The sequence below is a fragment of the Bombus fervidus genome, chromosome 11 (assembly GCF_041682495.2).
Source record: "Bombus fervidus isolate BK054 chromosome 11, iyBomFerv1, whole genome shotgun sequence".
Taxonomy (NCBI): Eukaryota; Metazoa; Arthropoda; class Insecta; order Hymenoptera; family Apidae; genus Bombus; species Bombus fervidus.
The window spans coordinates 9,402,141-9,424,144 of record NC_091527.1 but is presented as its reverse complement, the minus strand read 5'-3'; the positions used below and the strand labels follow the sequence as shown (position 1 = coordinate 9,424,144).

Genomic DNA, 22,004 nt, shown 5'->3' with positions numbered 1-22,004 from the left:
GGGGAAAAAAAACATATAACGGTGAAAAAGTCAATCTCCAGATACAGACTAACTGAGAATCTGTCAGTTTGCTTCCCTCTCGACGCCTATTAAAACTTTTTAACTGAAGCGTTCTCGCTTTCACCCTCCTATTTCTATTAAAACTTTCTCCACTTTCTATTGCACAGATATTCAGATCAACGGGCAAACAGGCTTCGAAACGATTTAACTAGTAACTTTACTCCATCGCTATTGTTTCCCCCATAATACGTTTGTTACAGTACGAGAGATCGTTCGCGCGAACTGTCACTCCACTAGCACAAACTGTGTACAGATGAGTTTAATACGGCTGAGCGTTTCTGAAATATAAAAACGGTTCGGAGAAAGTGAGAATAGGCTCACGGGCGACTTTGAGAAGAAATACGTGTTTATTTGGCAAAATTCCATTACAGACTGACCGATAGAAAAATGGCTCGAGTTAGGTATGTTGTTGGTGTGGGTAAACGTTCGAATTTTCTGACTTGGTGGTATTTTCTCGAAATAAAGAGGGTGCAGAGAATAAGTAATCGATGAAGCAGAAAGTCTAAGCCCTGAAACGACTAACGTGCGCGTGTCCGACTAACAGCCCGCAGACAATAAATTAATAAAGCGTGGCGAGTTCGAGGAAAGATAGAAAAGGCACGGTAATTCCAAAAAATCCGCTTTGTTACATTTTCCTCGGTTGTACACGGTCGTCGATCACTTAAGCTATTTCTAAAGACACGGTAGGTTTATCATCTTATCGTTACGCCGCAACGTCGTCTATGTTCCAGTCTTCGTTCTTCCGGGGAAATCCTCTTTAAATCTTCCGCCCTTTCTTCATCCGTACAAATCGTCAAATAAATTAGGTGGAAATCTATTACTATATTTTGAATATTTAAATGTGTTTTATATTCTGATATCAAGCAACGTTGATCGACTACCAGACGTTCCTTTCAGACTTTGCCGTGATAAACCACGAGAGAATTACAGAATGTTTTTCTGTTTTCAGGTGATGGCGGCGGCACCGGCGGAGATGGCGACTCCATGGTGGGCGGCGGTAATTCCGAGAAGAAGGCGGAATACGAGACGAATCTCTTCCTCTATAGCGTAAGCAAATACATTTCACTTCGATCCAGTAGCACTTCTATCGTCGACGACGTTCAGCTTCTACATTAAAATCACGACCATATAAACCGATGCTTGAAATTCAATCGAAATTGCTTTACAAGGCACGATCTAAGAAATGCTTGTATAGTTTTAAGTCCGAAGTGATAGCGGAAATGGCAAAACGCGAAGTATCGAGAGTTGAATTTGTAATTGAAATTGGTTACGCGAACAATAGCGATGGTAGTTGAACAGATAAGAAAACTGGGACGACGAAGGTTCCGACTATCTTCTCTCGAAAGAAGGGTCCTTCGTTAAAACGCAAAGGAAGGAGGGAGAGAGAGAGAGAGAGAAAGAGAGCGGGAGGGTTGGATTCACTGAAGTGTGCAATTCGCTTAATTGTCGTTCAACGACCAAGCAACCCACGAATGGATTCCTCCGCGGTGGCGCATCTTGTTTTATTCTTCGAAACATTGTCCTTCGTCGGCGGTTTTTCTTTTTCTTTTGTTCGTTCCCCCTTTGACGAGCCCCTTTCCCTCCTGAGTGTCTCGAGCTTCTTTTTCTTACTGTAATCTCTATTCCCGCGAGCGGTGTCACGCTCACTTTGGTTTCCTTGCTAAATTCTCGCTTCTGTCGAATTATTTTCTTGCCTTTTACCAAGCAAACGGATGATGCTGAATTTTCCCATAAGAAAACGGAAAAGATCGTTGATTTTCAGCATCGATATATCGATTCGACTGTAACACGCTGAAGTTCTCGATACTTCGTATTTCAAGCAGACTATTCGTCGCTTTTTCGTTTCGCTTCTTCGATAAAGCAGAGGTAGAGGAAGGGGGCAGCAACGAGAGAGAGAGAGAGAGATACAGAGGAAATCAGCAACGATAAGGCTGGTCTGGTCGCAGATAATTTCGACCGACAGACAGACAGAGAGGGAGAGAGAACTATTGCAGCAAGAAGAGAAACGGATAATTGGATATTCAGGAATCGAGGTCGAAGCCAAACCGCGCGCGCGTTTCAGTCTATGAGAAGACTACGATACGGCCAAAGGGAACACGTTAATTAACCGACTATAGACGATGAGTGCCACGCGTTTCCATCCTCCGCTGCGTCATTCCGGATCTACCTTTTCTCCCTTCCGTTTTCTTGCTGCATCTCCGCCTGTCAGAATGCGCTCGTTACGTAACACTGCACCTGGATTCTTGGTCGGTTCAAGGATTGCGCTTGAAAGCGATCCAACCGCGTTGCCGTTTAAACGAAAGGCTCGTCGAGCGCATTCGAACACTTGAGCGATTGCGACTAATGTTATTTAATGGTTTTCTTCGACCCTTTTGAGTTTATAAAAAAATGATAATAAAACGCTTTGAGAGGGTGAATCTTTGATTATTTATAATTGGAAACGACAAAATCTCTCGTTAATTCTGTTCACTTGGAATTTTATATCGTTCGACATTGTGCCACAGAAGATCTCATCCATAAATTCAAAAGGTCGATACGTCGTTAATTCGGAGAGAGATCCTCCGTTTTGCTTCCTACAAATGTGTGCTATTAATCTTCCACCCATCGATCTATTTAGATTTGTCTCCCATCTTATCGATTATCGATTCCTCGCGGGCTAACAATTAATTAATGGTATCGCTTAGATAGGATGCTAATTGGATTAGAAACAGGTGAGAAACTTGGTCGAAACTCGCTAGACTTTGACGCAAACATAAATCGAATCCTACAGCGTCTTATCGCGTTCCCGCTCGATGAGCTTCTCTGGTTAGACTGGTAACATCGTGTCTATGCCGAAAGCGAATTTTCGCCGTAAAGCAGCTCGTTGAAATTCGCCAAACGGATGAGGAGAACCGCGTGGAAATTAGAAGCAACATTTTGCAAAACTTTCCCGAGGGAAACAATTTTCGTCCGAGAAGTTTCTTCCGAGCGAATGCTTACTTTGAAGTTGTTCGTTGAAGAAACACGTCAATTTTTCATTGTTTATACTCGCTTTAGCAAGAGCTTTTTGTTCCTCGAGAACTAATTATTCTTTGCTAAAAATTCAGGAGAATTCCCGAGGAATTTCAATGAAAGTTGCTCTGTGATTACAAAGCGTTTAACGACAAGATTCCTACGAAATAAAAATTCGCGTAGTACTGCGTGAATTGCATTTCATAGGAAATATTTTCCGACGGTCGACCTGATGGATTTTTCCTTTTGCCAATGAATTAAGTCTCGTTGATCAATTAATTAAACACGCTGAGTGATTAATCCACAAACGGTATCATCGCCTGTCCAATTAAAACGACCGTTCGGTATATTTATCGACTTTTTTCCGTCTGGACGGGATGAAATTTCCTCCCAGTATCGTCTTTCCTCTGTCGCACTGAATATTTATAATCGGGCATCTTCTTTTAACCGCTCCTCGACCTGTTTTCCTGCTAATGAAGACAAACCAGACGACGTGATAACGAATATTGGAGACTTTCACTCTTTCGGAACTTTAATAACTTCGAAAGTTTCAAAATTGTACGACTTCATAAAGTTAAAAGCTTTCTTTTCTAGTTACGAACACCTTTAGAAACGTAAAGGCCAATGTATTACAATTTATCAATTTATAGAATCATATAACGCTTATAATGAAACTTAACGTCATAAGTAGAATAGATAGTACGCGCTCAGCCAATCGCCTGAAAGCAAACTGTTCGATTCTTCAAATTACCATTGTAAAGTATGAACCTTTATGGAACAAAGTAGTAGAAAAGTACGCGCCTGATCAGACCGACTCAAATATATCAGCCAGCTTTCTTCTCGTTCCTTGATATCTTTTTTTAACTCCAAATTGGAATCATAGATCTAAGCTGAATCGTTATTTATTTTTGTAACAGAAGCTTCGCTTTAATCGTCGCTTTATATTTTATATGACAGGGATCGTGAATGAGTTTATCACGTAAGATATTGTAGAGTATAAATTAAAATGGGCTCACCTTCGTGTTGGAAATATTAGAGATAATGTTCTGTCTGAATCTCATAGCCTGTTACGGCCAGCTTGTGTTTCCAAGAAATTGGGCTGCCTGTGTATCAGGTGGAAACAGTTTCAAAGCGATCCAATTAACCAGATGTTTCACGCTAGCCTGACCATCATCGGGGCTTTTAATATGCTTGAACTTAAGCTGTTCAAATTGTGCATTCTCCCCTAGATATTATAGCGTACTTTCTGAAAATCTGACCGTTTTTATATCATTTTCCTAAATTTCACGTCGATAAGGAACAAGATGCTATAAACCGATTTTCTTCCTTTCAGGAAGAGATGGAAGTCCGCCCTCGAATCTCTACGCTGCTCACCCGCCTGTCGGATTACAGCAACACGATTCCAGCTGCAACCGATCCGGACGCCAAACCTTCGCCTGTTCAGAGCGGAGCACGAATGGGTACCTTGATCGGTGTCTTTCTGCCCTGCATCCAAAATATCTTCGGTGTTATTCTCTTTATTCGTTTGACTTGGGTCGTTGGTACGGCTGGCGCCATTCAAGGTTTTTTCATCGTGCTGTGTTGTTGCTGCGTGGTGGGTATCGATAGAACGGCGACGTTTAATTATATATTTTAATTATATATGTTTAATTGATCGACGTTTATATCTCTCTGTCCACGTAGACAATGCTGACGGCCATCAGCATGAGTGCGATCGCGACCAACGGTGTGGTACCAGCTGGAGGTTCCTACTTCATGATATCCAGAAGTTTAGGACCAGAATTTGGTGGTGCTGTGGGGATGCTCTTCTACACGGGTACCACCTTAGCTGCCGCCATGTACATTATCGGCGCTGTTGAAATTGTCTTGGTAAATTTATAATCCTTCCCTTTGGGATTCAGAAACTCTCACCACGAAAGAGTGCTAATCGATCGTGTTAGGAACTTATCGAAATGCAAAGGATTAAAACTTCCCTCTAGCAACCACAAAATAGGATTCCGTTTCATCTTATCGCTTTCCCATACACTACCAATCAAAAATCTGTCTACCAACTGAAAGTAAACGCTTCGTCTGTCGTAGACTTACATGGCGCCGTCGCTCAGTATATTCGGTGACTTCACCAAAGACCCAAGCATCATGTATAACAACTTCCGAGTATACGGGACGTGTCTGCTTATGATAATGGGCACCATCGTGTTCATCGGCGTCAAGTTCGTCAACAAGTTCGCCACGGTCGCCCTAGCCTGCGTTATCCTCTCCATCGTGGCCGTCTATGTCGGCTTATTTTACAACATCTACGGCAACGAGTCCCTCAAGTACATAGACATACAATTAATCCTCGTTGCACCAAATTCCCTTTCAAACTACTTCACCAACGTTCTTGTCTGTTTTCCAGGATGTGTATTCTTGGCAAGAGGTTGTTAAAGGATATCGATGTATTGACCGAATGCAATAAAAACGTCAGCGGAATTCTTCATAAACTTTACTGTGGGAACAGCACTACCAAGTGTGATCCTTATTATATGGAAAATAATGTGACTATCGTAAATGGGATTCGCGGACTGGCCAGTGGTGTATTCTTAGGTAGGCACCTTCGAACATGATCTTCCAGTGACTTGGAAATAGTGGATTATATTAAGCATATTGGTTTTATGGCGTTTAGAGAACATATGGGACAGTTTCCAAGACGAAGGCCAACTGATTGCTTATGGAAGAGATCCGAAGGACATGGACCAAATGTCTGTGTCTTCGTACAATCAGATCCAGGTCGATCTCACCACTACCTTCACCATTCTCATCGGTATCTTCTTCCCTTCGGTCACAGGCAAGTTGTAACGAAGTTTCCTATCGTTTCTAGGAATCTTGCAACATCGAAGATTGAAAAGCAACGTGACTAAAGCGTTTAGTCACTGTTATATGTTGTTCACAGGAATCATGGCTGGCTCTAATAGATCGGGTGACCTCGCAGACGCTCAGAAATCTATTCCCATCGGCACTATTTGCGCCATTTTAACAACATCGACAGTGTACCTGTCCAGTGTCTTGCTCTTCGCCGGCACAGTGGATAATCTTCTACTTCGAGACAAGTTTGGTCAAAGTATCGGTGGCAAACTGGTGGTAGCGAACATGGCCTGGCCCAATCAGTGGGTCATCTTGATCGGCTCCTTCTTATCCACCCTCGGTGCTGGTCTCCAATCTTTAACAGGAGCTCCGCGATTACTTCAAGCCATCGCCAAGGACAGTATCATTCCTTTCTTGACTCCCTTCGCCACCAGCTCGAGTCGCGGGGAACCTACGAGAGCTCTGCTATTGACGATCATCATCTGTCAATGTGGCATTCTCCTTGGCAACGTCGACTACTTGGCTCCCTTGCTATCTATGTTCTTCCTGATGTGTTACGGCTTCGTGAACCTGGCCTGCGCCCTACAGACTCTTCTCAGAACACCAAACTGGAGACCAAGATTTAAATACTACCACTGGAGTCTTTCATTCCTCGGTCTGTCCCTCTGTATCGCCATCATGTTCATGACCAGTTGGTACTATGCTCTATTGGCTATGGGAATGGCTGGGTGCATTTACAAATATATCGAATATTGCGGCGCTGAAAAGGAATGGGGTGACGGGATCCGTGGTCTGGCTCTATCCGCCGCTCGTTATTCTCTTTTAAGATTAGAAGAAGGACCACCTCATACGAAGAACTGGCGGCCACAGATTCTCATCCTGGCCAAACTGACGGAAGATCTGGTGCCCAAGTATCGCAAGTTATTCGCGTTTGCCAGTCAGCTGAAGGCTGGTAAAGGTCTCACGATCTGCGTCAGCTGCATTGGCGGAGATTACATTCAAAACACTGGCAGGATTCTGGCAGCAAAGGTGAATCTGCGCAAAACAATGGGAGAGGAGAAGGTGAAAGGATTCGTAGACGTATTAGTTGTCAGCGACATTGTCGATGGACTTAGTTCTTTGATCCAAACGACTGGACTGGGTGGAATGAAGCCTAATACCGTAATTCTTGGCTGGCCCTATCGCTGGAAGCAGTCGCAGGAGGAAAGGAATTGGAGGGGATTCTTGCAGACCGTCAGAGCAGTCGCGGCAGCCAGGATGGCTCTTTTGGTGCCTAAAGGAATTAACTTTTTCCCTGACTCGACGGAGAAAGTGGTGGGAAATATCGATGTCTGGTGGATCGTTCACGATGGTGGTCTTTTGATGTTGTTACCGTTCCTGCTGAAGCAACATCGCACATGGAAGAATTGCAAAATGAGGATTTTCACCGTAGCACAGATGGAGGATAATTCTATCCAGATGAAGAAAGACTTGAAGAAGTTCCTATACGACTTGAGGATCGAAGCTGAGGTGGAGATCGTTGAGATGGTGAGTCGTGTATCTTACCTATTCTTAATACTCTTTTGATTAATCGTCGATAGAAAGTTCGATGGAACAAAGTTGTCTAAGTCCATCGTTCGAAAGAACCAAATACGGAAACGAATATAGCGATTCTAATTCATTATGCGCGACTAATTGTTTTTATTATTCATTTAACGATAATATTCATAGATGGATTCCGACATATCCGCGTACACGTATGAACGAACCTTGATGATGGAGCAGAGGAACCAGATGTTGCGGGAGTTGCGGCTGAACAAGAAGGAGTCCCTAGGAGTGGTAAGTGACGAGATCGCGAAACCGATGAACAACCATAGGCAAAAAAAAAAAAAAGCAATGTGTATATGTAGTATAAGATCTGCCTATATGTGTATATATATATTACGATTACTGATCGGTATGTGTCTGTTTGTTGCGTGCTCGTCACGGATAAGGTGCAGACATTGGTGGACTTCAACGAGGTACCCGCTGAAGAAAATTTACCTCTGGTTTGTCAGAAAATTCCCGGAGTTCCTTCGTCTGTTTATCCCCTTTATATTTGTGTCTACTATGACCGAGACACACACGAGTGTCATCCACGAATCCTCGTTCTTTCCAACTCTCGTAACAAAAAAAAAAAAAAAATCACATTTCACTTTTGATCGATTTCATTCGCATTGACCAACTTACACATGTACATACGCCATACATACAAAAGCGATAATATAACGTTCGACTCGAATTAACTCACTTCCATATCGAGAAAATGAACTCTTGGAGGTGACGTAGGAATCGGTGCTCCAGAATATACACGATTCCTCGCCGGTTAATCGATCGAATTATAATATTATATCTGCCTGTCTATCTCTTTTTCTCTGACTCGCAACGTTTTGATTTGGAATACTGCTGCAATGGACCCCTCCACCAGTTTGCTTTCTTGCTTCTCATGACTACGTTTTACAACCGTCTCCGGGCCTCCTGAGAACCTCCAAATGTTTCAGCTTTTGATTGGCACGTTCATAGCCCAGAATGCTTCCATTTAGCGATCGTTCATTTAGTCAGATCATTATAGAGTGCTTTGATGCTAGAGTTAGTCGTCTTTTCCGACACACTTTGACTGTCTCCTGCTACTCGGGACATGGTAGTTGGTCGCAGATTCGCTGATACTTGACTAACGTGATACAGGTACAGGCGATCGTGGACCATCACCACAATGTTGACGTGAAGATTGCCACCAAGGTGAGATTCCAGGAGCCTGGAAGCCAAAATCCGAACGCGGTGGACGAGGCGCAGGAGAAACTCGTGCAAGAGACGGAGGCGAGTAAAGAGGGAGAGCCAGGAGAAGTTAACGAAACCGGAGAGGAAGCCAAGGAGGTCAACGAGGAGGAAGCGAAATTAATTGGTGGATCGCCGAAACAGGAGAACAAGGATAACACGGAAAATACGGAGAAAGAAGCGAAAGAAAACGAGGAGAAGAAAACTGATAGCCCGGAGTCTAAGAAACCTGCAATTACACCGTGAGTAATCACGATATAACGACTTGTTAAATCTAATTGTTGATAGAGATTCTCTGTCGAACAAACGGTTGATGATTACTTCAGGGACGAGGGCAACGTAAGACGTATGCACACTTCCATCAAACTGAACGAGGTGATCGTAAAGAAGAGCAAAAACGCTCAGTTAGTCATCCTGAATCTTCCTGGACCGCCAAGGGACACCTCGGTGGAACGTGAATCAAACTGTATCCTTTCTATATTCGACACTGGAATAACAACAGATGCTTCTTGCCTCTGTTCCTGATCTTCATTTTTTCTTTTAATTTCCTTAATGAACACACCATAGACATGGAATTCCTAGAGGTTCTTACCGAAGGTCTGGAGAGGGTGCTGATGGTGCGTGGTGGCGGACGAGAGGTGATCACCATCTATTCGTGAACTAGACCGGCTGCAATCGAAGTAATCGCCTCGCGACAGCGGAAATCTAGTTTACTTCTGAAAGACCTAAACGACTTCACCCTACGGAACACGTTGCTCTTGTGCCATTGTCTGAGCAGTCACTTGCGTTGCGCGTTGTGAACACACATTCATACACACACATACACACACATACACACATACACAGAGTAATAACCAGGCTAATCGAATGAAAAGTACTGGATACAGATCAACGACGTTGTTTCCGCGGATACCGAGCCGGGCATCAACGTACCCGCTTCGAGAACGTTAGTTGTTATACGGTAAAGAAAAGAAAAGAAACTGACCCTCGACGAGAAGGCCAAAAGTGACATGCCAAAGGATAAGATAATTTCCTTCGAATGAATTTCACGCGTAAACTAGGAAACGTAGGATCTATCTTATTTTACACTCGTCCCTTTTCTCGATGAGGCTAGAGACTTTCAAATACAAAAAGTGGTTTTTATCCGTGTCACACGTGTTACACGTGCGACCACACAACAGACAGTTAGCACAGAGGGCTGCACACAGAGCATACTTCGACCTTGTCATTATACAATCGGATTCTCAAAACAGTGTTTCAGAAAGGAAAGATAGAAAAACAAAGCGGAGCGTATTTTTACGTCGCTAAGACAACGTTTCGATCTTCAATCGACGGAAACCAAGGAAATCGAAAGGGAAATACGGAAGGTCGAATCAAAGAAGAGACGGATACGTCTCGAGAATAAAGAAACAAAATACGACTCCGGCGATTATATTCCCATTTGAAACTGAAATCAAAATTTTTGGTCCGAGGCTAAGATCGAAGCATCTACGAAAACCACTGCCAGAATACTTTCTAAATGCTTCGCGTTTAACCAAAGACGCGAGAGGCTCATTTTTCTACACGCATTGTCGTTATAGAGAGTATAATAGGTATGTATAATTCTACTGCTTATAGATGAACTTAGGGTAGCCTAGGATAGCGCGGTGAAGTACGCCGACGAGCAGTGGCGCCTGCGTTTGCGCGAATATCCGCGCGCGTTTTGCGCCTACGTGGCGAAAGTTAGGACGAACGTTGCCAGCGTTGAACGATTTTATGCGGACGCAGAACTGAAAATGTATCTGTGACACGGAGAATGAAGGCAAGTCCATATCTTAATTTGTGAAATAAATATTATTGAAATTAATCACACTATTGCCAAAGAAATAGTAGACAATTTTTGACGTATAAAGAAAAGTACGTCACTGCCAGACAAAAAAAAAATATTCTCCAAACTGTTATTTAAGATTGTGTACAAGGATCAATGGTAACGAGATCGATGCAGAAAAAGCAGTTCAGACTTTCGGTGTGTTAGAAACAAAGCATAGCGCTAAGGTATTCTTGAAATTACTAATTTATATTACTTAACATCGATACGACGTCAGGATTCTAATAGCAATACGAGTTCACAGTTTACTTAAAATTACGAATCCGTATCACTACATCGCTATGAAACATAGATCTACTTACGATTAAAGGATTCTAACGCTAAATGTCCTAAGGAAAGTATATATATACATATATATATATACATTATATATATCTATATATAATATATATATATCGCGAAATCTTTTTCGAGTTATTAATTCGCATTCTTCGTATCGATATTAACACGAGGAATTAGCAATTAGTAGAACTATCCATAGAGTTGAAGTTTCTTAATGTACTACAAAAAAAAAAAAAAAAAGAAAAAAAATATATACCGCGAAAGTCTTAAGACATACTAATCTATCATAGATGATCGATGTAACATCAGTGATTGATCGATAGCACTAGAATCCAAACTTTAAATGATAAAACGGATCTATTAAATGCATCGGTAAATCTAAAACGTTAGCAATAAATTGCTAGCACAAGTACGCACAGAGCATCAATGTGAAGAAAAAAAATCTCTCTTTTCATTCATCGTTTTATATATAATACATATATATACATATATATGTATGTATATATATGTATATATTTCACTATACTAAATCTAAAAACTATTCGGCACCTCGACATTGCGTCCCCATAAAAGTTCAAACCGTAGCGTTTACTTCCAACTAGCGCCGCGAACGACAAACGGAGGAAACACGGCGAGTATTCACGCATCTCCTACCTACAGGACTGAAATTCGTTCTTTCCATTGTACTTCTCGACCTCTTGCGCGTTGAAATCTTCGTCTAGGTTCGCGTTTACACTGTCCAAGGCCTACCGGTTCGATTCACGGCTCTAGTACGTCTATGTAAGTAAGTAAAGGGAATGCATTCGTGCGTGCGCGTCTTACGCGTCTAACCATCACGGTGATAACCTTAAAAAGAAGAACGCGTTCACGGTATCGCCTGCATAGAGTCACAGAATGAACGAACGGTGAATGCCAAAAATAAATGAGTCACATTCTTCGCGAGGATCTTTAATCGACTTTCATCAAAGGATAGCGTGTAGCGTTGTAATCTGTCGCATTTAAGTGTCGTGTGCATGTCACATTTCATACGCGGCGCGAAATTCTGCCGTATCTCATTTTTAGATAGGCACTATCTATGTATATATGTATATATACATACATATATATACATATATATATACACATGAATATAAATATACTTATATGTACATGACGTATAGTTTATCTACAAAGTAAAAGAAAAAGTTGACGAACAAAAATCTTTTAAAAAAAGAGTGAAGTAATCACGTTAGAGCGTGCAACTTTTACTATGCTCGTCAATACACACTATGTCTACATAATTGACAGCCGCAGACGAATCGCGGTTCCGGATGATGTTTATCGAAACAAGAGAGTCGAGCGCTCGACGAACCTTCATAATCACTTACAGTCGGCTAGGACACGGTGCATGGAAGTTGTACGGTTCTTTTCTTCGTTCTTTACGTTTGACGCTGTACAAGTATTTTAAAGAATGAATTGAGGATTTTCGTATTCGTGTAATCGGATAATGAGGAATATGATAGCGTCCTACGAGTTTTTATTTCATTGATATGAACGACATACGTAATGTCACTGGTTGACTGTTGCAGCCTACTGCACCGATCTGATAATCCATAAAATCGTATTCACCAGCGAATGAATTTATCGTTAGAATGGGACCGAAATGGCGGAGATTGTTTTATTGTCCATTCTTAAACCTGAACTAGTTTTTGAAACATTTTGTATACAGACTCGACTATAAAGTCGTCAAAAGAAACATAAAGATTTAAGAAAAAAAAAAAAAAAAAATAGAACAAGCGAAATTACCAGGCCTATATCTAATGCGTAAAAAATTTAGAGAACCAAATTAGATACGTTAATTGTACGAGAGCGTCACGTATAAAAATGAAATACGTTTCTTTATCTACCTCATCGTCAACATACGTTGAATCAAGCGAGAAAGAAAAGAAGAAGCAGTTCCAAGAACCAATAGGACTGTTTCCAATTGCGATGGAGAAAAGAAAGAAAAAGTGGGATAGTCCATAGCCGATGGACGAGAAAAGACGGCGAAGGTTCGTGAGACGCTCCCTCTGTCTCTATGTATCGTCCACGATGTTGCGACATGTACTTTCTAATTTTAATACGTTACTCACTTGTCGATTACCATATATTTTATGTGTACTTGCCTATCTGATAGGCATCGGCACTGCATAGTTTATACGAGACGTGTTGACTATGAGAAAAGTTTATCGCGAGAGTAGAGAATGGAAGTCAAAGAAGAATAATAAAAGTTGAAAGAGAAGGAGAATTATAAGAGAGAGAAAAGGGAGATAAACGGTAAACGTGTTGTACATAAATAGGGGTAGACTTAAGGAGAAAGAGAAAGCGAAAAATGAAAAAGTGATTGGGATGGATCTAAGAGACATGGTTCAAATAGAAATAGAAAGAAAACAAGAGAGAAGAGAAACATCTTTTTCATAGATCAAACAGTATTGCAGTGTATTCTGCTGTCGCTTTAATATTTTACTATGTTGTATTTACTGGAAAATGCACAATTGACCATATGGACACGGACATACATATGTACACGTTACGTAAGCATAAGAAGAGAAAGAAAATATTAAGGAAGGAAGAATATATATATTATATATATGGAAAAGAAGTATATGGATATATATATAAACCTGCGAGCTTGGCATTTGTCGGAGATTTATCGTGTGTCGTTGTAGCGATGCGGTTCGTTGTGAACGGGCCCCGCGTCTGGTTTAAATCACCTCTAGGCTGTGAGATGCGAGCTAAGCAGCAGAGAAACTTGCTCGAGACCTCAATCATATGTGTCAAATCAAGCGTCAGATACTATATACATACGTATATACTTTTAAATCTTAATATCTCGTTTAAAAAAAAAAAAGGGGAAAAAAGAAAAAAAATACACCGAATCTAGCCCTCTTAAAAAAAGAAAGAAACCAAAATCTACTCTCGCTCGTGGCGACACCACTTAGTTTTTTCTCCTCACATACACGACGTACACACACATGCGTATACACATACATACACAAATTTAGAGTTCGAGTTACAAGAAGCGAAAAAAGCAAACATTGAGAAAAAGAGAAAAAGAGGAAAAAAAAATGTATAAAAGCGTAAGAAAGGAACTGCGTGCTTTCGGTACACGAAGCGGAAGTTACACGTTAACCGTTGAAGAGCAAATGACAAAGAAAAGAGAGAATACGGAAGAGGGAAAGAGAGTGCGAGATGGTGCATTATAAAATGAATATATGTATATATAGATATGCACATATACAGATTCTATACATATGTGTATATATGTATATATGTATATAGGAAAGAAATATAAGATATATTTGTAGATAAAAACACTTTAGCCATCTGATTAGCATATGTAATAGAGTCAATACTGTGAAAAAAATTACCTATAACTTTACCCCCTATACCCTTTTAGATCATAGAGGACGATGAGTACTTGTAATTAACTTATGAAAGATGAAATGTAATGAATGAAGAAACATTTCTGCGGTTAAATCGATTCAATAAATAAACGACATACACCCATTCAGTGTTTACTATCTTTCTTGCATAAATCATTTTCCGAATCATTCCTTTCTTTCTTTTTGAAAACTTAAATTCTCTATGAGATAAAACATGTCTATTATTATCTGTTCTTGGTTTCCGAAACATGTAAATCTCTTAATTTTTAAATAACAACTACAAACTAAAGCTTTCGATACAATAAAATATAGTGCAACGTGTTTCTTGTTTTAAATCCTCGAAATATTTTTAAACGGAGAAATTTTTTACGTATATTTGAGTAAAGTGTTTTTCAACATATTTATCTTTCTTTTCTTATCTCTCTCAACTAGTAACTTTGTACGCTTTTGTCACTATATCGCATCTAGTGATTTTCCAAATGCTTTACCTATCTAGTGACATTTCATGTTGTAGCGATCATTGCCCTAGTGACATTGAATTTACGCATTGGAGATTGTGCTTTAGCAAAGGTGTATGAACGATCGATATGCCTATCTATCTTTGAACTATGTAATCGTACAGGCCATACGTGTTTATAGATGTTTCAATGGTTGACAGCTGTCAATTGCACATAGGTTGGTAGTGAGTCACGACATTGGCAGTGGAACTAGGTGAAGACTACTCACCTCGACAGGTGACTAATACCTTAAGAATTGCTCTTTGTTTCCTATTGAAGTTGTGTTATCATCTTATTGCGCACGCACTTGCTCGTAGTTAATAGCGGTTCATGCCTTGTGACTTTCCCTTAGACAAACTTAATCAAGCACTCGCTTTTTGGCCTCCAAATATCGTGCTGGTCCAACATAGGTATCGCACATCATCACCTACTCTTTTGTTCAAATGTCCAGGTATTTTTTGTAAGAGCCCTTTTTTAATTCTTTTTTGCGCAGTTTTTTTATAATCGCTTATCATCATCAAGTCAAGTTCAATTCTGCTACTTTATTTTCCAGCGATATAACCGGCATGGCGTCCAGCTCCGTCAGCCAGGAGGATTTTGACAATGACTTCGAGTTAACATCCAGGAGGTCTAGGATCAGAACTGCAAGGGCACGGGTCGTTCCACCCAGGGCAGGAGACTCATCTTCCATAAACTTTCAAAGTAACGATATATGTTTGTTGTTTTGTTACTTTGTGCTCTACGATGCTTTATATTCAATTGCCTTTGTTCGTAGAGGGTGCACAGAATGTGGAAGAATCTCAAGGTGTGTGCGACACGAGCTCGAACAGTGTGCTTCCACCTGAACATGAGAATCAACAGAATAAACCAATAATGAGGAAACAGGACAAACGAGTGACTGGCCGGTAAGTAAATAAGAGCGTCGTCGTTTAAATAAGGTAATCGTGGGGAGAAGTTTTTGCTAAGCACAAGCGTCATCTAAATACGACTAAGTAGATCCAGCATAGAGTTTGCGCGGTTTGTTAACAATTTCTGGATCTGGTTCTAGTGTCTTTAGTGTCGTATCCTGTTTGCACAGGCCAACGCATATAAACAAGGGGAAGCAGCAACGCGATCGACGGAAGCTTCGAGAGAAGAGACGAAGTACCGGAGTAGTACATTTGCCATCAACGGAGGTTTGTCACTGTTTCCAGTCACGTTAAGGACCCAAAATCTCAATGACTTCTCGCGGCAATATCTCGGATTTTAAAATAAGGATTTCTCTTGCACCTATACTCATTTGACAAAAATCTTTTAGTCATTTCTGTATCTTGCATGACAAATTTAGAGCTGTTTTACTTATATTCGTTACAAAGGATCCTTTGATCGATTATTTTGAATCGATACCTGAGATGAATATTTTAGTTCGTCTGCGAAAGAATTTGTTTTCCAAACGTATATTTGGTGTTCTCGATTTCTGTGGGAAATGTCTTGCGCGAATGTATCTTTCTAGAAGATCATATTAGACACACACGGAATGTATGACAAAGTAGTATTGCACTTAGAAACTGCTTATCGCGTTCTTCTAGCGTTAATCGCGTTTGGCCGCGAGCGTTAACGGATATTGGTAAAAGTTTTGTGTGCAAACCCGTTCTTACTCCGCAATGTAATTTCGTTAGCCACTTAATTCTACAGAGTACAGGAGGTAGTACAGGAGAAGATGAAGAAGATCTTAGTGGCACTTGTCTTGAAACTAAACACAACACACACCACAATGAGTTCCTAGATCATGAACTCATAGAAGTAAGTGCGTGTGATTTTCACTTCTTAAAAAAGATATTTCGTTATTTATTTCGAACACGGTCAAAAGTCGATCGTATATAAACGAGACTACCTATGTATGTCAAACTACGCATGTTTCAGGAACGGACAGCAAAAATGTTTACTCAAAGGCGAAACAAAAGGTATAAAACACTGAGATATCTTATTACGGTAGTAAACTATATATAGTGCTTTAGTGAAATTTAGTAGTCATTTGTAATAAACTGCTACTGCTTTTTAGGCATTACCGTACTTCCTACAGGTCATGTATAAATAGGCACAGTTGGTAAGTGCTACTGTACGTGACTATGTACAATTAGGCACGACCTGTACGAAGTACGGTAGAGCTAGTAGATTCTTTTAAAAACGAGCCTGCGTATTGTAACGAGTACCGTAAGTCCTTTGTACACCTTTTTTACAACGATCTAGAAATAATAAGAATCGCGTAATGTCTCATTGATCTCATACTAATCGTATTTCATGTTACACTAAAGCGTCGACTAATTAACTCGAAAACAGTACGAATATAGGGTAAACGAGATATATAATTGTCATCAAACATTACGATATTAAGGGTCGTGCCTAATATAATATCATAGACAGTCCGATACCGTGTATAACCACGTACGTCCACTAATATATCAAAATTACCCATTTAATTTTAGCCACTCCGATTTGGAGGCAGATGACGAGGAATTCGATTCCTTGAATCAGTCTGACAGTGTCAATCAATCAGATCATGGAAATCACGAGCCACAAGCTTCCGTAAACACCGTCAATCAACCAAGACTGTCTACGCCAACAGGAGATAATCCACACGAAGTATTTTTTTTTTTTTTTCTTTTTTATTGGAATATTTCATCTAACAAATAAAACGAAACAACTCGCAAACTCGTATAATATTCTGTTTAAAACTTTCAGTTGATAGAACGAGCGCAAGAAGAAAATAGAAGGTTGCTGTCCCTCCTGGAGGATCGGGATCACAAGATAATGGCCCTCGAAGCTCGGCTGCTTCAACAGCAGCACGAAATGACCATAGAAAGGGAACGCCTTCGCGAGGAGAATGCCGCGTTAATTCGTGCTATGGCAGCCCTGGCGAGTAATTAACTCTTCTATTCGCGAAACAGTCCGATCTATCAATTCTATAGCTGATTCTCAAGAACTTGCGGATCATCAATTAAGAAAAGCTATATATATATGTATATATGTATATATATATACATATATACATATACATATATGCCGATAGCTTGTAAGTAATTGTGAATTTACTTGTTAATAATAGCTGAGAAGATTACGAAGCGATTTTAAAAAGAGAAACGATTATCTGTTACTGATTTACGCTGTTAAAGAGTCAGGGCAAGTTACGCAGTATAAACATAAAATCGCAGTATAAGCTATAATCATTCATGCAACAAGCAATAGATCGTCGAGTACGAACAAGTAATTACATTTATCCGCTTCACTTGGTAGTGCTTCATTTACGGGAATTTTTCTTTCGTAGCGGAAAGAGACAAGCTATTATTTTGCGCGTTCGCATAGAATCGATATCTAATCTTGAACGATAAGTTCGAGCAAATATGTTTTTTCGCGATGTAACAACCCAACGGAATAAAAGGTGCTCCGATCTGTTATGTCATTGATTTTAAAGCAGAGAATGTGCAAAGTAAATATTGGAAAGTTTATATCTAAAAATACGTAAGATTCTTAGAGTGTCGTTTTTGCGTAGTATTTATTGTAACTTTATCGAATTATACGTTGTCTGTTTTATACTCGAATGGATCTATTGATAACGTAGTTAACTCCACGTAAGACTTTTTACCTATGAAAAATGTTTGCTTCGTCGCGCAATTATATTGGCGTAACGGTAGTACAAGGGCGTAATACAAACCTCTATAAAAATTAGGCGCGATCTGTGCAGAACGTGTAAATAAAACAGCACAAAGCTGGCAATTCCTTATCGATTACCTATGCATTTAATTCGAAGAAACGATAGGTTTTTCGCATTTCCAGCCACCGATAGAACGAAACAGAACGAAACATAACGAACAGGGGTATGAGAAAAACGAAGAAGCGGCAAACAATTTCAGCATGACCCCTAAAAATTGCTATTGCTATTGCTATTATTACTAGCTATACCGTTACAACCTAATATTTACATACCTACAGCGAAACGTAACTATATAATAATATTTAGAAAGCAGGAGACTGAGAATGCGAGTACATTGTGCATGTGTGCGAACAGAATCGAGAGAAAGTAATAAGATCGAATTTGTATTTACGCACTTCATCGTATGCACAATCATATTTTTCTCTGTCAGGACGCCGTACCGAATAACAAGGAAAAAAAAAAACAGCACGAAGAGAACGTGTTTGCTTATTAAGTTTATCGTGCACATTTTTCAATTTGTTTCGCTGGTCGATTGGAATATCATTTCGATTGCTTCTTGAAAATGCATGTAGAGAAGAATACTCGGTCTAAGAAGATTAACCGATTCCATCGCGAGAATTTGGAAACTTTATTATATTCGAAATTCGATATTTTCTGTCTAAATAAACATTTTCTTAATAACCGTATCTTTTATATCACGTCTGTCCATTATAGATAGAATCCTGCTGCTCTTCCATTCATTTCTTACTCTATTGTTAATGTGCTAAAAGAATATCCAGATAAATCGTGCGGTTTATACTTTTATTCATAAAATAACTAAATTTTGATATGATACAATAGTTGTCCTCGCGTATCCACAATTACTTTACGCTAAATTTATAATATAACTGTACATTGAAAAACAAAAAAAGGTATCCGATCGTACGGCGACGTTTCCGCAAAAAAAAAAATCGGTGCAGCATCTACTAAACCATCCCAAGAAATGTGTGTACGCGAACCTTAACACGTTTATACCGATGCAGAAGAACACGAGCAATAAAAGGGTAAATCGATCTACGATAAATCGTAATTGTTAAGGACTCGGTCCTCGCGAAAAGTAGAACTGGATAAGCAAGGGTCCAAATTATGAGCGGCAAGATGGTGTTAGGAACTTGTTCGACCGCCTGACATTAGTTACTACCAGTAGCTCTATCTTCCAAGCTATCTTAATTGCGATAGAGCGGTGTAATGCGACAAGGCCGTCTAGCAACCTTACGACTCTGCTTTTACCAGCTCCAGTACAAAATTCCACCGAGTATTTATCGTAAATCGACGTACATTTTATTGTCAAAGTTCTTCCACAACCTAGTAAACATTACATATGTATCGTACATATGTATTCTCATGTCGCAACAGGTACTACGGCCGTAGCTTTCTGCTTCTCTCTTCCTACCGAATAGAACTCTCATTTTATTTATTACACGACGTTGATCGGTCTCTCTCTCTCCTCTCTATGCGAATCCCTTCGTGATCGCTCGTGTGTCTTTGCTCGGTGAATATTTACAATATTATTCGCTAATGCTTTTTACAAGTTCTACATGAAGCCTAACGGCGCCCAACTATTATAGGAGATGCGAACAGAAATTGTTCCCTTCGAATGTGACATCGTTCTTCGCGATCTACAAGAAACGAAAAGACAAAAAAAAAAAAAAAAAGAAAAGGAAAAGAAAAAGGAAAGAATACAAGGCGACATTTCTTTGATATGTACCGTTTCCTCGAGAGAATTTGAAGGAACTTGCTCTGCCTCGTTATGCTATACATACACACACACATATACATATATAATATATCGATATAACGTGACATATATGTATGACGCGAACCTATATATTTTACTTTTCACGCACAGCAGGTCTCTTTTTCTCTTGTCGAGCTTTTATTGTCAACAGTTTGAGTCTCTCTAACGTAGAATAGAAAGGCATATCGGTTAAGCGACTTTTCTTTTTTTTTTTTCTTTTTTTTTTTTTTTCTGAACAGCTGCTCGGTTTGATTTAACAGCGGCGATTGTCGTGTCGTACAGTTATTTTGTACACGTTTCGTATATTTTATTTCTTTACGTTTAATCAACGTCCTATGTAGGCCGTTGCTCGAGGTATTTCGACGATTAAAGCGAACTGCGCGCACGATCGTTTTAGTTTGCCGGTGATTACGCCGAACGATCGATATTCACCGATTCTCGAGAAGGAAACGAGGATGATCGCCCGTTGCGATTTAAGACAGAAGCGATTAAAAGTTATGATATACACGCGTTTCGAACGACGCGTGCCACGCGAGAAAATACGCTTTTCCTTTCTCGTAATACTTTTACCGCTAACACAGACCAAGTTCTTAGTCGAGAAATTTCACTTCGTGCGGCACAATTCGCCTGGGACTGCACGCACATCGATATCAAACGATCTTCGAATACAACGATCCTGTCCGATTAAAATGAAATACGATTGGCTCGAACCGTCGTGCTTCACCGCCAACAACATCCGTTTAATCCATTTTTAACTTCCGTCGTTATTTAGATCAGCGATTCGTTGGAAATGTTCGTGTCGCGCAACAAGTAATTCGACGAATCTGAACGAAAGAGCAAAACGGTCTAAAGTATGTTCGATCCGCACGTCGTAGTAGTGCGTTAACATTTACTCGTTATGTACAAAATCGTGAAATGCTAATAATTTTGGTTATTACGTAAAACTTCAACTGGAAGGTTGAAAACTCGTCGAAACCGAACTAAAAATCCGCGTGTGTCGTTTTAATTACGCTTTTAAAATCGCATGTTTGTCCCTCGAGTTGTCGACGTCGTTCTTATATTATCTTAATTAGTTGGCGGGGGATATTTGAACTTTCTCCCTTTCTTTCGCTCTCTCTTTCGCACCTAACCTATCATCAACATCATCATTATCATAATTATCATCAGTTACATTCCAACAAACGACTAGATCACGATGGTTGGATCTCAACCAGATCCTTAAATGCTACGGAGCTCGTGGTTAAGCTAATTTCGGTTAACGATATATTATTTTATCAAATATAAACCACTTCGCTATCGAATAAAGTAATATTACGAATACAGAGATACAAATAGGCAAAAGGCAAAAACGCAAACATAGTTATTATTGATCTCAATTGACGTACATTCATCCCACCTTTTTAACTGTTCGTTTACGCATGCGCGTCTGTCTTTCCATGGCAAAGAGATAATTCCGCGAGATAGCCTGGACGCGATCGCTCGATGCTTCTTCGATAGAATTGAACGCAACACACCCGAAAAGAGAAGGATCGCGGCCAATTAAATTAAACGAGAAGACTTCACATTAAAAAAAAAAAAAAAAAAAAGAAACAAAAAGATAAAATCGGTTTCATAAATTACAAACGCGTAGATCTTTCCAAGAAAAGTGGAATATCGTGTATCATCGTGTTAAAATCAAATGTACATACTCTCGCTACTGCAATCGACTACGCAAGAAACAAAAAAATATTCGCGACGATTTCCTCCGACGAACGCGCTTCTTACCACGTATATATTTTGTACCAATAAAAACTACGGAACA

At 39.9% G+C, this 22,004-nt stretch overlaps 2 protein-coding genes across 17 annotated transcripts in view; both read left to right on the top strand.

The window, feature by feature from the left end:
• The window catches only part of Kcc (solute carrier family 12 member kcc), a 100,549-nt gene extending 86,189 nt beyond the window's left edge, over positions 1 to 14,360 (top strand). For 4 of the 7 annotated variants that reach the window (XM_072012499.1, XM_072012500.1, XM_072012498.1 and 1 more), the window contains 12 exons: positions 1,010 to 1,107; positions 4,385 to 4,645; positions 4,735 to 4,920; positions 5,131 to 5,366; positions 5,447 to 5,634; positions 5,714 to 5,875; positions 5,981 to 7,419; positions 7,603 to 7,710; positions 7,866 to 7,919; positions 8,596 to 8,927; positions 9,012 to 9,151; positions 9,253 to 11,140. In XM_072012499.1, the coding sequence (XP_071868600.1) occupies positions 1,010 to 1,107; positions 4,385 to 4,645; positions 4,735 to 4,920; positions 5,131 to 5,366; positions 5,447 to 5,634; positions 5,714 to 5,875; positions 5,981 to 7,419; positions 7,603 to 7,710; positions 7,866 to 7,919; positions 8,596 to 8,927; positions 9,012 to 9,151; positions 9,253 to 9,344 (3,296 nt within the window). In that variant the 3' untranslated portion in view covers positions 9,345 to 11,140. Of the gene's footprint in view, positions 1 to 1,009; positions 1,108 to 4,384; positions 4,646 to 4,734; positions 4,921 to 5,130; positions 5,367 to 5,446; positions 5,635 to 5,713; positions 5,876 to 5,980; positions 7,420 to 7,602; positions 7,711 to 7,865; positions 7,920 to 8,595; positions 8,928 to 9,011; positions 9,152 to 9,252 lie in introns of all 7 variants that reach the window. The other 3 variants (XM_072012493.1, XM_072012494.1, XM_072012496.1) reach the window with 3 other exon arrangements.
• On the top strand, positions 11,475 to 21,799 carry LOC139992062 (uncharacterized). 10 transcript variants are annotated; one of them, XM_072012592.1, is made up of 10 exons: positions 14,790 to 14,808; positions 14,878 to 14,972; positions 15,289 to 15,437; positions 15,511 to 15,640; positions 15,784 to 15,910; positions 16,410 to 16,517; positions 16,638 to 16,678; positions 16,777 to 16,821; positions 17,201 to 17,357; positions 17,457 to 21,799. In XM_072012592.1, the coding sequence occupies exons 3-10, from the start codon at positions 15,302 to 15,304 to the stop codon at positions 17,640 to 17,642; spliced, it is 930 nt and encodes a 309-aa protein (XP_071868693.1). In that variant the 5' UTR covers positions 14,790 to 14,808; positions 14,878 to 14,972; positions 15,289 to 15,301; the 3' UTR covers positions 17,643 to 21,799. The 10 variants fall into 10 exon arrangements, with proteins under 10 accessions (XP_071868694.1, XP_071868693.1, XP_071868691.1 ...); XM_072012590.1 differs by lacking the exon at positions 14,790 to 14,808 and adding an exon at positions 15,088 to 15,145 and having other exon boundaries at positions 14,815 to 14,972; XM_072012589.1 differs by lacking the exon at positions 14,790 to 14,808 and adding an exon at positions 15,088 to 15,186 and having other exon boundaries at positions 14,815 to 14,972.
• The last annotated feature ends 205 nt before the right edge of the window (positions 21,800 to 22,004 follow it).